This window comes from Cololabis saira, chromosome 9, assembly GCF_033807715.1.
Source record: "Cololabis saira isolate AMF1-May2022 chromosome 9, fColSai1.1, whole genome shotgun sequence".
NCBI lineage: Eukaryota > Metazoa > Chordata > Actinopteri > Beloniformes > Belonidae > Cololabis > Cololabis saira.
This window is the reverse complement of record NC_084595.1, coordinates 1,684,140-1,697,593: the sequence shown is the minus strand read 5'-3', so window position 1 is coordinate 1,697,593 and position 13,454 is coordinate 1,684,140. Positions and strand designations below refer to the sequence as shown.

The window sequence follows — 13,454 nt, the reverse complement described above, 5'->3', positions numbered from 1 at the left end:
ATTGGTACGAGCGGTTCCTCACCAGCAGGACGTGGTTCCGGATCAGGAACAGCTGTTTGCTCCACTGGCCGAGCCACTTCCTCCTCCACAGGTATCCGCAGAGCCGGGACTCGGGGACGGGCCTGAGGCAGGGCTGGGACAGGTAGTGGGCCCGGTCCTGGACCAGGGGGACCCGGCCCTGGACCCGGTCCTGGACCAGGGGGACCCGGTCCTGGACCCGGTCCCGGTCCTGGACCCGGTCCTGGTCCTGGTCCTCGTCCTCGTCCCCGTACGACTCGTAGTGGCTGCTGTCGGACTCTGCTCTCTCTGTGGAGACGGAGATCTGGTTTGAATTGAATTGAAATCTTTATTTCGAGCATAAAATAATATAAAAAACAATTAAAGCTGCAAGCAGCAATGAACGGATGAACGGGCCCTCACGCGTGCAATTTTCACCAGTAAAAGTCAAGGACTCCGATGACACAACCATGACTCTTTATGTCAAACCATTCAAAACTTATGGCAGAAAAAAGGGACTTTCAAATATCGACCAATCAGAAGAAGGGGCGGGGCTAATTTGCACCGATTATGGTGAAGGACTCAAACCCGAGTCCGATGACACCACCCACGAGTCTTTATGTCAAACCATTCAAACGTTATAGCAGAAAATAGGAACTATCAAATATGGACCAATCAGATGAAGGGGGGGGGGGGGGGGGGCGCTTGTTGGTGTCTAGCGTCGCCACGGTAACGCTTTTGAAAGAGAAAAGTAATGCGCGTAGTCGCAGGATGGAGATGCACATTTTGATGTATAACACACCTGGGTGCACGTTACGGTTCAGGCTGAATTAACTGCTGAAGGAATGGCATAAATTGCGCCAAAATTACGCGATTAATTCAAAATGTTCAAAATTACCGACTTCCTGTTCAGTTTCGGCCATGGCGCCAAGAGGCTTTTCTTTAAGTTGCGACATGATACAGGTGTGTACCGATTTTCGTGCATGTACTTTTGGGGCACGTTTAGGGGGAAAAAAGGCCCTCCTTTCGTCAGAAAAATATTCCTGGGGTTCTGGGGGTTTACCTGCCGGGGAGGTTGGTGTTACCTGTCGTTGCCGTGGAGACGTAAGGCTCCGCCTCCTCGTAGGTGTCCTCGTCCTCCTCCTCCTCCTCCTCAGCTCCCAGACCTCCGGGAGGGTGGGGGGGAACCCTGGGGCCCTGCAGGTGGGGGGAGGAACTTGGTTCAGGTCTGGTCCAGTCCAGTCCGGTTTGAGGGTTCAGTCCAGGTCAATGTGGTCCAGTTATTCAGTCTGGTCTGGTCTGATCTGGACTGGTGTGACGACTCGAAAAATGTCGAGTTTAACGTTGAAGTACAATTTCGAGAAAAAAATCGAAATGTTGAGAAAAAAGTCAAATTTTCGTGAATAAAGTTGAAATGTTGAGAAAAAAGGCGAAATTTCGACTTTATTCTTGAAATTGTATTTCAACATTAATCTAGACATTTGGACTTTTTTCTCCACATTTGGACTTTTTTCTCCACATTTCGACTTTATTCCCCAAATTTCGACTTTTTTATTGAAATTGCACTTCAATTGTACTTCAACATTAATCTCTGGTCAACAGTGCTGATTCAAGTCAAATAAGGTTTAGGAAACGTCTGCTTCTAGTTTAACAATTATCTTCATCATCACAGGAGAAACTGGTTTCATGTGTGTGTGTGTGTGTGTGTGTGTGTGTGTGTGTGTGTGTGTGTGTGTGTGTGTGTGTGTGTGTGTGTGTGTGTGTGTGTGTGTGTGTGTGTGTGTGTGTGTGTGTGTGTGTCTCAGAGACAGGAAGTCCAGTGTTTACATGGAGGCCGTCTCCTCTGCTTCCTATTGGCCAACGGAGGCAGGAAGTCGTCATGATGTCATGATGGAGGCTGATTAGCATCTGATTAGCATCTGGTTTACGTGACGGATGGATGGAAGGAACACACACACACACACACACACACACACACACACACACACACACACACTGGTCTCCTCCCAACATCCCGTCATTACTGACCCACATCACATAGCTTTCAGACTAAAGGGAGACGTGACACACGTACGTTTAATTATTAGCCTTAATTAGGTTTAATTCTACTACGGCCTCGTGTTGCTGCTGCTGAGAAGAAGCTCCGCTGTCAGAGAGAGTCGTATACAAACCTGCCAATAAACCGTCCTCCAACTGTCCATCAACCGTCAATAAACCGTACATCAACCGTCAATAAATCGTCCATCAACCGTCCATCAACCGTCAATAAACCATCAATAAACCGTCAATAAACCGTCAATAAACCGTCAATAAACCGTCAATAAACCGTCCATCAACCGTCCATCAACCGTCAATCAACCGTCAATAAACCGTGAGTAAACCGTCAATAAACCGTCCATAAACCGTCCATCAACCGTGCATCAACCGTCAATAAACCATCAATAAACCGTCAATAAACCGTCAATAAACCGTCAATAAACCGTCCATCAACCATCCATAAACCGTCCATCAACCGTCAATAAACCGTCCTCCAACTGTCCATTAACCGTCAATAAACCGTCCTCCAACTGTCCATCAACCGTCCATCAACCGTCCATCAACCGTCCATCAACCGTCCATCAACCGTCCATCAACCGTCCATCAACCGTCAATAAACCGTGAGTAAACCGTCAGTAAACCGTCCATCAACCGTCCATCAACCGTCCATCAACCGTCAATACACCATCAATAAACCGTCAATAAACCGTCAATAAACCGTGAGTAAACCATCAATAAACCGTCCATAAACCGTCCATCAACCGTCCATCAACCGTCAATAAACCGTCAGTAAACCGTCAATAAACCATCCATAAACCGTCAATAAACCGTCAATAAACCGTCCTCCAACTGTCCATCAACCGTCAATACACCGTCAATAAACCGTCAATGAACCGTCAATAAACCGCCAATAAACCGTCAATAAACCGTCCATCAACCGTCAATAAACCGTACATCAACCGTCAATAAACCGTCCATAAACCGTCCATCAACCGTCAATAAACCGTCCTCCAACTGTCCATCAACCGTCAATAAACCGTCCATCAACCGTCAATAAACCATCAATAAACTGTCAATAAACCGTCAATAAACCGTCCTCCAACTGTCCATCAACCGTCAATAAACCGTCCATCAACCGTCCATCAACCGTCAATAAACCGTTAATAAACCGTCCATCAACCGTCAATAAACCGTCAATAAACCGTCCATCAACCGTCCATCAACCGTCCATCAACCGTCAATAAACCATCAATAAACTGTCAATAAACCGTCAATAAACCGTCCTCCAACTGTCCATCAACCGTCAATAAACCATCAATAAACTGTCAATAAACCGTCAATAAACCGTCCTCCAACTGTCCATCAACCGTCAATAAACCGTCCATCAACCGTCCATCAACCGTCAATAAACCGTTAATAAACCGTCCATCAACCGTCAATAAACCGTCAATAAACCGTCCATCAACCGTCCATCAACCGTCAATAAACCGTCCATCAACCGTCCATCAACCGTCAATAAACCGTCAGTAAACCGTCAATAAACCATCCATAAACCGTCAATAAACCGTCAATAAACCGTCCTCCAACTGTCCATCAACCGTCAATACACCGTCAATAAACCGTCAATGAACCGTCAATAAACCGCCAATAAACCGTCAATCAACCGTCAATAAACCGTCAATAAACCGTACATCAACCGTCAATAAATCGTACATCAACCGTCAATAAACCGTCCATAAACCGTCCATCAACCGTCAATAAACCGTCCTCCAACTGTCCATCAACCGTCAATAAACCGTCCATCAACCGTCAATAAACCGTCCTCCAACTGTCCATCAACCGTCAATAAACCGTCCATAAACCGTCCATCAACCGTCAATAAACCGTCCTCCAACTGTCCATCAACCGTCAATAAACCGTCCATCAACCGTCAATACACCGTCCATCAACCGTCAATAAACCATCAATAAACTGTCAATAAACCGTCAATAAACCGTCCTCCAACTGTCCATCAACCGTCAATAAACCGTCCATCAACCGTCCATCAACCGTCAATAAACCGTTAATAAACCGTCCATCAACCGTCAATAAACCGTCAATAAACCGTCCATCAACCGTCCATCAACCGTCCATCAACCGTCAATAAACCATCAATAAACTGTCAATAAACCGTCAATAAACCGTCCTCCAACTGTCCATCAACCGTCAATAAACCATCAATAAACTGTCAATAAACCGTCAATAAACCGTCCTCCAACTGTCCATCAACCGTCAATAAACCGTCCATCAACCGTCCATCAACCGTCAATAAACCGTCAATAAACCGTCCATCAACCGTCAATAAACCGTCAATAAACCGTCCATCAACCGTCCATCAACCGTCCATCAACCGTCAATAAACCGTCAATAAACCGTCCATCAACCGTCAATAAACCGTCAATAAACCGTCCATCAACCGTCAATAAACCGTCCATCAATCTTCAATAAACCGTCCATTAACCGTCAATAAACCGTCCATCAACCGTCCATCAACCGTCAATAAACCGTCAATAAACCGTCCATCAACCGTCCATCAACCGTCCATCAACCGTCCATCAACCGTCCATCAACCGTCCATCAACCGTCCATAAACCGTCCATCAACCATCAATAAACCGTCCATCAACCGTCAATAAACCGTCAATAAACCGTCAATAAACCGTCAATAAACCGTCAATAAACCGTCCATCAACCGTCCATAAACCGTCAATAAACTGTCAATAAACCGTCAATAAACCGTCCATCAACCGTCAATAAACCGTCAATAAACCGTCAATAAACCGTCAATAAACCGTCAATAAACCGTCCTCCAACTGTCCATCAACCGTCAATAAACCGTCAATAAACCGTCCTCCAACTGTCCATCAACCGTCCATCAACCGTCCATCAACCGTCCATCAACCGTCCATCAACCGTCCATAAACCGTCCATCAACCATCAATAAACCGTCCATCAACCGTCAATAAACCGTCAATAAACCGTCAATAAACCGTCAATAAACCGTCCATCAACCGTCCATAAACCGTCAATAAACCGTCAATAAACCGTCCATCAACCGTCCATAAACCGTCCATCAACCGTCAATAAACCGTCCATCAACCGTCAATAAACCGTCAATAAACCGTCAATAAACCGTCCATCAACCGTCAATAAACCGTCAATAAACCGTCAATAAACCGTCCATCAACCGTCAATAAACCGTCCATCAACCGTCAATCAACCGTCCATCAACCGTCCATCAACCGTCAATCAACCGTCCATCAACCGTCCATCAACCGTTAATAAACCGTTAATAAACCGTCAATAAACCGTCCATCTCATTCAACTCACTATCAATGTTTAAATGGGTCACTTGTAGTAAAACTCTTTTGTTTGAACAAGTTGGACCAGTGATGAGACTCACCGTCTCCCTCTGGTGGACAGGTGGACGTTCAGGTGAGAAGACGCCTGGAGGGACAGAGAGACAACAGTCGTCATGGTAACTAAATCTAAACACTAATAAAGCTAAACACTAATAAACCTAAACACTAATAAACCTGAACACTAATAAAACCATAGTATTGTTACCTGGTCCAGGTGTTTCCAGTAAAGTAGTAAAGTAATTATACTTTGAGGTTGTAGTATTGTTACCTGGTCCAGGTGTTTCCAGTAAAGTATTTATACTTTGAGGTTGTAGTATTGTTACCTGGTCCAGGTGTTTCCAGTAAAGTAATTATACTTTGAGGTTGTAGTATTGTTACCTGGTCCAGGTGTTTCCAGTAAAGTAGTAAAGTAATTATACTTTGAGGTTGTAGTATTGTTACCTGGTCCAGTAAAGTAATTATACTTTGAGGTTGTAGTATTGTTACCTGGTCCAGATGTTTCCAGTAAAGTAATTATACTTTGAGGTTGTAGTATTGTTACCTGGTCCAGTAAAGTAATTATACTTTGAGGTTGTAGTATTGTTACCTGGTCCCGGTGTTTCCAGTAAAGTAGTAAAGTAATTATACTTTGAGGTTGTAGTATTGTTACCTGGTCCAGGTGTTTCCAGTAAAGTAATTATACTGTGAGGTTGTAGTATTGTTACCTGGTCCAGGTAGTAAAGTACTTATACTTTGAGGTTGTAGTATTGTTACCTGGGGTTTCCAGCTCGTTGCTAGGAGACGATGATGACGGACAGCTCATGATCATGTACTCGGCATCTTCAGCTGGAAACAGAGAAGTACTCCGTTAGTACCCAGTACTGCCGTAGTACTCTGGTACTACATCCGTGGTACAGCTGTAGTACTCTAGTACAACAGCTGGAAACAGAAGTATTCAGTTAGTACCCAGTACTGCCGTAGTACTCTAGTCCTACTAGCCGTAGTACTCTAGTACTTCCGGCCGTAGTACTCTAGTACTCAAGCCATAGTACTCTAGTACTCCAGCCGTAGTACTGTAGTACAGCAGTACTGTAGTACTGGTATAGTAGTTCTGTAGTACTAGTACTTTTACCCGGGGCCTGCAGCTGGGACTCTAGTATAGTAGTACTAGTTAGTACTAGTTAGTACTAGTACTAACTAGTACTAACTAGTACTAACTAGTACTAACTAGTACTAACTAGTACTAGTTAGTACTAGTACTAGTTAGTACTAGTACTATAGTACTTTTACCCGGGGCCTGCAGCTGGGACTCTAGTATAGTAGTACAAGTTAGTACTAGTTAGTACTAGTACTAACTAGTACTAACTAATACTAGTTAGTACTAGTACTAGTTAGTACTAGTACTATAGTACTTTTACCCGAGGCCTGCAGCTGGTACTCTAGTATAGTAGTACTAGTTAGTACTAGTTAGTACTAGTTAGTACTAGTACTATAGTACTTTTACCCGGGGCCTGCAGCTGGTACTCTAGTATAGTAGTACTAGTTAGTACTAGTTAGTACTAGTTAGTACTAGTTAGTACTAGTTAGTACTAGTACTATAGTACTTTTACCCGGGGCCTGCAGCTGGTACTCTAGTATAGTAGTACTAGTTAGTACTAGTACTAACTAGTTAGTACTAGTTAGTACTAGTACTAACTAGTACTAGTACTATAGTACTTTTACCCGAGGCCTGCAGGTGGTACTCTAGTATAGTAGTACTAGTTAGTACTAGTTACTACTAGTTAGTACTAGTACTATAGTACTTTTACCTGGGGCCTGCAGCTGGTACTCTAGTATAGTAGTACTAGTTAGTACTAGTTAGTACTAGTTAGTACTAGTACTAACTAGTACTAGTTAGTACTAGTACTAACTAGTACTAGTTAGTACTAGTACTATAGTACTTTTACCCGGGGCCTGCAGCTGGGACTCTAGTATAGTAGTACTAGTTAGTACTAGTTAGTACTAGTACTATAGTACTTTTACCCAGTGCCTTCAGCTGGTACTCTAGTATAGTAGTACTAGTTAGTACTAGTTAGTACTATTACTAAAGTACTTTTACCCTGGGCTTGCAGCTGGGACTCTAGTATAGTAGTACTAGTTAGTATAGTTAGTACTAGTTAGTACTAGTACTATAGTACTTTTACCCGGGGCCTGCAGCTGGTGCTCTAGTATAGTAGTACTAGTTAGTACTAGTACTTTTACCCGGGGCCTGCTGCTGGTACTCTAGTATAGTAGTACTAGTTAGTACTAGTACTATAGTACTTTTACCCGGGGCCTGCAGCTGGTACTCTAGTATAGTAGTACTAGTTAGTACTAGTTAGTACTAGTTGGTACTAGTTAGTACTAGTACTATAGTACTTTTACCCGGGGCCTGCAGCTGGTACTCTAGTATCGTAGTACTAGTTAGTACTAGTACTATAGTACTTTTACCCGGGGCCTGCAGCTGGTACTCTAGTATCGTAGTACTAGTTAGTACTAGTTAGTACTAGTACTATAGTACTTTTACCCGGGGCCTGCAGCTGGTACTCTAGTATCATAGTACTAGTTAGTACTAGTACTATAGTACTTTTACCCGGGGCCTGCAGCTGGTACTCTAGTATCGTAGTACTAGTTAGTACTAGTTAGTACTAGTACTATAGTACTTTTACCCGGGGCCTGCAGCTGGTACTCTAGTATAGTAGTACTAGTTAGTACTAGTTAGTACTAGTTGGTACTAGTTAGTACTAGTACTATAGTACTTTTACCCAGGGCCTTCAGCTGGTACTCTAGTATAGTAGTACTAGTTAGTACTAGTACTATAGTACTTTTACCCAGGGCCTTCAGCTGGTACTCTACTATCGTAGTACTAGTTAGTACTAGTACTATAGTACTTTTACCCGGGGCCTGCAGCTGGTACTCTAGTATCGTAGTACTAGTTAGTACTAGTTAGTACTAGTACTATAGTACTTTTACCTGGGGCCTGCAGCTGGGACTCTAGTATAGTAGTACTAGTTAGTACTAGTTAGTACTAGTACTATAGTACTTTTACCCGGGGCCTGCAGCTGGTACTCTAGTATCGTAGTACTAGTTAGTACTAGTTAGTACTAGTACTATAGTACTTTTACCCGGGGCCTGCAGCTGGTACTCTAGTATCATAGTACTAGTTAGTACTAGTTAGTACTAGTACTATAGTACTTTTACCCGGGGCCTGCAGCTGGTACTCTAGTATCCTAGTACTAGTTAGTACTAGTTAGTACTAGTACTATAGTACTTTTACCCGGGGCCTGCAGCTGGTACTCTAGTATCATAGTACTAGTTAGTACTAGTACTATAGTACTTTTACCCGGGGCCTGCAGCTGGTACTCTAGTATCATAGTACTAGTTACTACTAGTTAGTACTAGTACTATAGTACTTTTACCCGGGGCCTGCAGCTGGTACTCTAGTATCGTAGTACTAGTTAATTCAATTCAATTCAATTCAATTTTATTTATATAGCGTCTAATACAACAGATGTTGTCTCTAGACGCTTTCCAGAGATCCAGAACATGAACATAAACATAAACATAAACATAAACCCCCGAGCAATTATTATATAAACAATGGCAGGTAAAAACTCCCCTAGTGGGAGAAAAACCTTAAGCCAAACAGTGGCAAGAAAAACTCCCCTTTAGGAGGAAGAAACCTGGACCAGGACCAGGCTCATAAGGGGGGACCCTCCTGCCGAAGGCCAGACTGGGGGAGTCAGGGACGTCGACAGCACACAGCAGGCAGGTGGAAGCAGCAACGGGATGACCAGAGGTGGGGGGGGGGGGGGGGGGGCGTCAGCAGCACACAACAGTCATGTGGAAGCAGCAGCGGGATGACCAGAGGGGGGGGGGGGCGTCAGCAGCACACAACAGTCATGTGGAAGCAGCAGCGGGATGACCAGAGGGGGGGGGGGGGTGCAGGCAGGCGGAAGCAGCAACAGCAGACATCCACGTAGGCAGGTGGAAGAAGCAATGGGATGACCAGAGGGGGGGGAGGGCCGGGAACACAGGCCAGAACGCAGCTCCTGAGGCTCCGGCCTGCAAACATACACAAAAGAGAAAAAAAGGGGGGCCGGCACAAGAAACTACAGGAACAATGGACAAAAATGATAGCTATGAGATTATAATAAATAAAAATGGTAATGGAGAAGAGAGGCAGGGAAAAGGAGAGGAGAAGAAGGGTGAGAGGCACCGCCCAGCGGATCATGTCGGTGCCCCCCTGCAGCATAGGCCTATAGCAGCATATCTACCACCAAGCTATATTTGAGACTAACTATTATAGTCTTGTTCTATAGCTGCAACTATGACTACTGACTCTAACACACTAAAGTTTACACTACCTAGAGATTTACCAACACCAGCTAGAGGTTTACTTAACACTAACTATAAGCTTTACTAAACAGAAAGGTTTTAAGTTTAGTTTTAAAGGTGGAGGTGGTGTCAGCCTCCTTAACCCAGATTGGAAGTTGGTTCCAAAGTAATGGTGCCTGATAGCAGAACGCCCGCCCTCCAAATCTACATTTAGATACTCTAGGAACTACGAGTAAACCTGCACCCTGGGAGCGGAGAGCTCGGCCAGGAACATAAGGCACTATCAAATCTTGTAAATACTGCGGAGCTAAGCCGTTTTGGGCTTTATATGCAAGTAATAAAATTTTAAATTGAATTCTGAATTTTACAGGTAGCCAATGGAGCGACGCTAACACTGGAGAGACGTGGTCTCTCCTGCTAATTCCTGTCAGTACTCGTGCTGCTGCATTTTGGATCAGCTGGAGCCTATTCAGCAAATTACTTGGACATCCTGCTAACAACACATTACAGTAATCCAGTCTAGAAGATACAAACGCATGAACTAGTTTCTCTGCATCCCTCTGCGAGAGGATTTTCCTAATTTTTGCAATATTACGGAGATGGAAAAACGCTATTTTACAAACCTGATTAACATATGGTTTAAACGACAAATCCTGATCGAAAACAACACCAAGGTTTCTCACAGTTGCACTGGAAGCCATCGCAACACCATCTAATCCCTTCCTAAGATGCTCTGGACCAAGAATGATAACCTCTGTTTTATCTGAATTTAGAAGCAAGAAATTTCTGGACATCCAGTCCTTGATGTCCCTAAGACATGCCTGAAGTTTAACTAACGGTTCTGTTTCATCCGGCTTCATAGACAAGTAGAGCTGCGTATCATCAGCATAACAATGAAAGTGTATGCCGTGATTCTGGATTATACTTCCCAACGGCTGCATGTATAAACTGAACAAGATTGGCCCTAGCACTGAACCCTGCGGAACACCATAACAGACCCTCGACTGTTCTGAAGAAACCTCATGTACATGAACAAACTGGAACCTGTCAGATAGATATGATTTAAACCAACGTAGAGCTGTCCCTTTAATCCCAACAACATGCTCTAACCTGTGCAGTAAAATGCCATGATCAACAGTGTCAAAAGCAGCACTGAGGTCCAGTAAAACCAATATGGACACTAATCCCTTATCTGAGGCCATAAGGAGGTCATTCGTGACTCGAACAAGTGCTGTCTCTGTGCTATGATGCATTCTGAACCCTGACTGAAAGACTTCAAACAGATCATTTCTATACAAATAGTCACATAACTGGCTTGAAACTGCCTTTTCCAGAATTTTAGATACAAATGGAAGGTTAGAAATTGGCCTATAATTAGCTAAGGTGTCTGGGTCAAGGGAAGGTTTTTTAAGTAAAGGTTTAATTACTGCCACTTTGAAAACCTGTGGTACATATCCTAAGCTTAGGGATAGGTTGATTTGGTCTAGTATTGTCACACCAATAAGAGAAAAAACATTTTTGAATAGTCGAGTCGGGATGGGGTCTAACATACATGTGGTTGACTTAGCTCTATTAACGAGTGAGGTCAGCTCAGGGAGGTCTATAGGATCAAAACAGTCTAGAGACAAGTCAGAGCCTAGGGAAGTCGCTAAAGCTGAAGAAACGCCCACAACCGGCTGGTTGATTTCTTCTCTAATTCTCGTGATTTTACTGTTAAAGAAGCTCATAAAGTCCTCACTACTGAGAGCTGCAGGAATGCACGGCTCAACAGAGTTGTGACTCTTTGTCAGCCTGGCTACAGTGCTGAACAGAAAACGTGGGTTACTTTTGTTATCCTCTATCAACGTTGAATAATAAGCTGTTCTGGCTTTGCGAATGGCTTTTTTATATACTATTAGAATATCTTTCCATTCACGATAAGAGTCTACAGACCTACAAGAGTACCACTTCCTTTCCATTTTACGCACGCTTTGTTTCAACATGCGAATATCTGAATTGTACCAGGGAGTTAAGCTCCTGTGGCTAGAAACCCTCCTTTTCAAAGGAGCAACTTCATCTAAAGCTGAGTGCAACAGATCAGCAGTGTTACTAACAAGAGAATCAACATCAGAGGTAGAACCCAGGTCACTGGCCTCTATTGCTTCAGTAGAGGCTTCACTATTTTCCACTGTCGCAAGACGAGCAACGGTCTCCTTAAATTTAGCAATAGCTTCATCAGACAAACATCTGCTAAAATAATACCTCCTGCCCTGCACTTCAACATCAACAACATTCAATTCCAACGTTATTAAATAATGGTCGGATAAAAGGGAGTTAACAGGTGACACCAACAGACCATCAGTTTCAACACCGTAGGTGAGAACGAGATCGAGAGTATGACCAAAACAATGCGTCGGCCCGTCCACTTTTTGTGAGATACCCATTGATTCTAGAAGAGAATTGAAAGCTAATTTAAGATTATCGCTTTCAACATCCATATGAATATTAAAATCACCCACTATGATGAATTTATCTGTACTGATCAATAATCCAGAAAGGAAATCTGAAAATTCAGACAAAAACTCTAGATAAGCACCAGCAGGGGGCCGGTACACTACCACTAACACAACTGGCTTCTCTGATTTCCAGCTCGGAAATTTCAGACTAAGCGTGAGGCTTTCAAACGTATTATGATTGCACTTAGGTTCAATTTTTGTTTGGAGACTGGAGTTATAAATTGCTGCGACTCCTCCGCCCCGGCCCGTGTTTCTAGGAATGTGATGATTAAAGTAGCCGGGCGGAGTTGATTCATTCAAACTAACATACTCTTCATCCTGTAACCATGTTTCTGTTAAGCAGAAAACATCACTCCTGCTCTCTGTGATTATATCGTTTACTAACAGAGACTTGGAGCTTAATGATCGTATATTTAGTAGTCCGCATCTAATTTTTCGGTCTCTTATTGGTACCAAATGTGCATTGGTTTTAATTTTTACAAGATTATTTTGGTTAACGCCTCTATAACGCCGCACCTGGTGAACTAGTGGAGGGCGGGGAACTGCAACTACTTCTATTTTGCTACGCACCTGGTTAGAGTTACCAGTTACATCATGTAATCTTATAGTTTTGTTGGCAGGCGTTGGTCCTCGAGAAGCAGCAGAGAAGTGTGTTAAACTACAGCTCTGCATCCTGGCCTGGACCCTGCGATGTCAGGGAGAGGGTCTAATGAAACAGGCCAAATTACTAGAGACAAGAGCAGCACCATCCCGGGTGGGATGAATGCCGTCTCTTCTAATCAGACCGGGCTTTCCCCAGAACGTTTCCCAATTGTCAATAAAGGCCACGTCGTTTTCTGAACACCACCGATACAACCAGCGACGGAGCGAGAGCATGCGACTAAACATGTCATCACTGGTCAAATTGGGGAGGGGGCCAGAGAAACCTACGGAGTCCGACATGGATTTAGCGAAGTTACACACCGAGACAATATTCATTCTGGTTACTTCCGACTGGCGAAGACGGGAGTCGTTAGCTCCGACATGGATGATAACTTTACCATATTTACGATTACCCTTTGCCAGTAGCTTCAAATTTGCTTCTATGTCGCCCGCTCTGGCCCCCGGGATACACCTAACTATGGTCTCTGGAGTCGGCTTCACATGTCTGACTATGGAGTCGCCAATCACCAGGGTCGGCTTCTCAACGG

At 43.8% G+C, this 13,454-nt stretch overlaps 1 protein-coding gene across 1 annotated transcript in view; it reads right to left on the bottom strand.

Annotated features, from left to right (window-relative positions):
- Positions 1–13,454, bottom strand: part of si:dkey-220o5.5 (actin filament-associated protein 1-like 2) — an 82,614-nt gene that overhangs the window by 30,027 nt on the left and 39,133 nt on the right. The window contains exons 4-7 of the mRNA XM_061729738.1: positions 6,188–6,259; positions 5,476–5,519; positions 1,083–1,194; positions 23–306 (exon numbers count right to left, since the gene is read on the bottom strand). Of these exons, the coding sequence (XP_061585722.1) occupies positions 23–306; positions 1,083–1,194; positions 5,476–5,519; positions 6,188–6,259 (512 nt within the window). The remainder of the gene's footprint in view (positions 1–22; positions 307–1,082; positions 1,195–5,475; positions 5,520–6,187; positions 6,260–13,454) is intronic.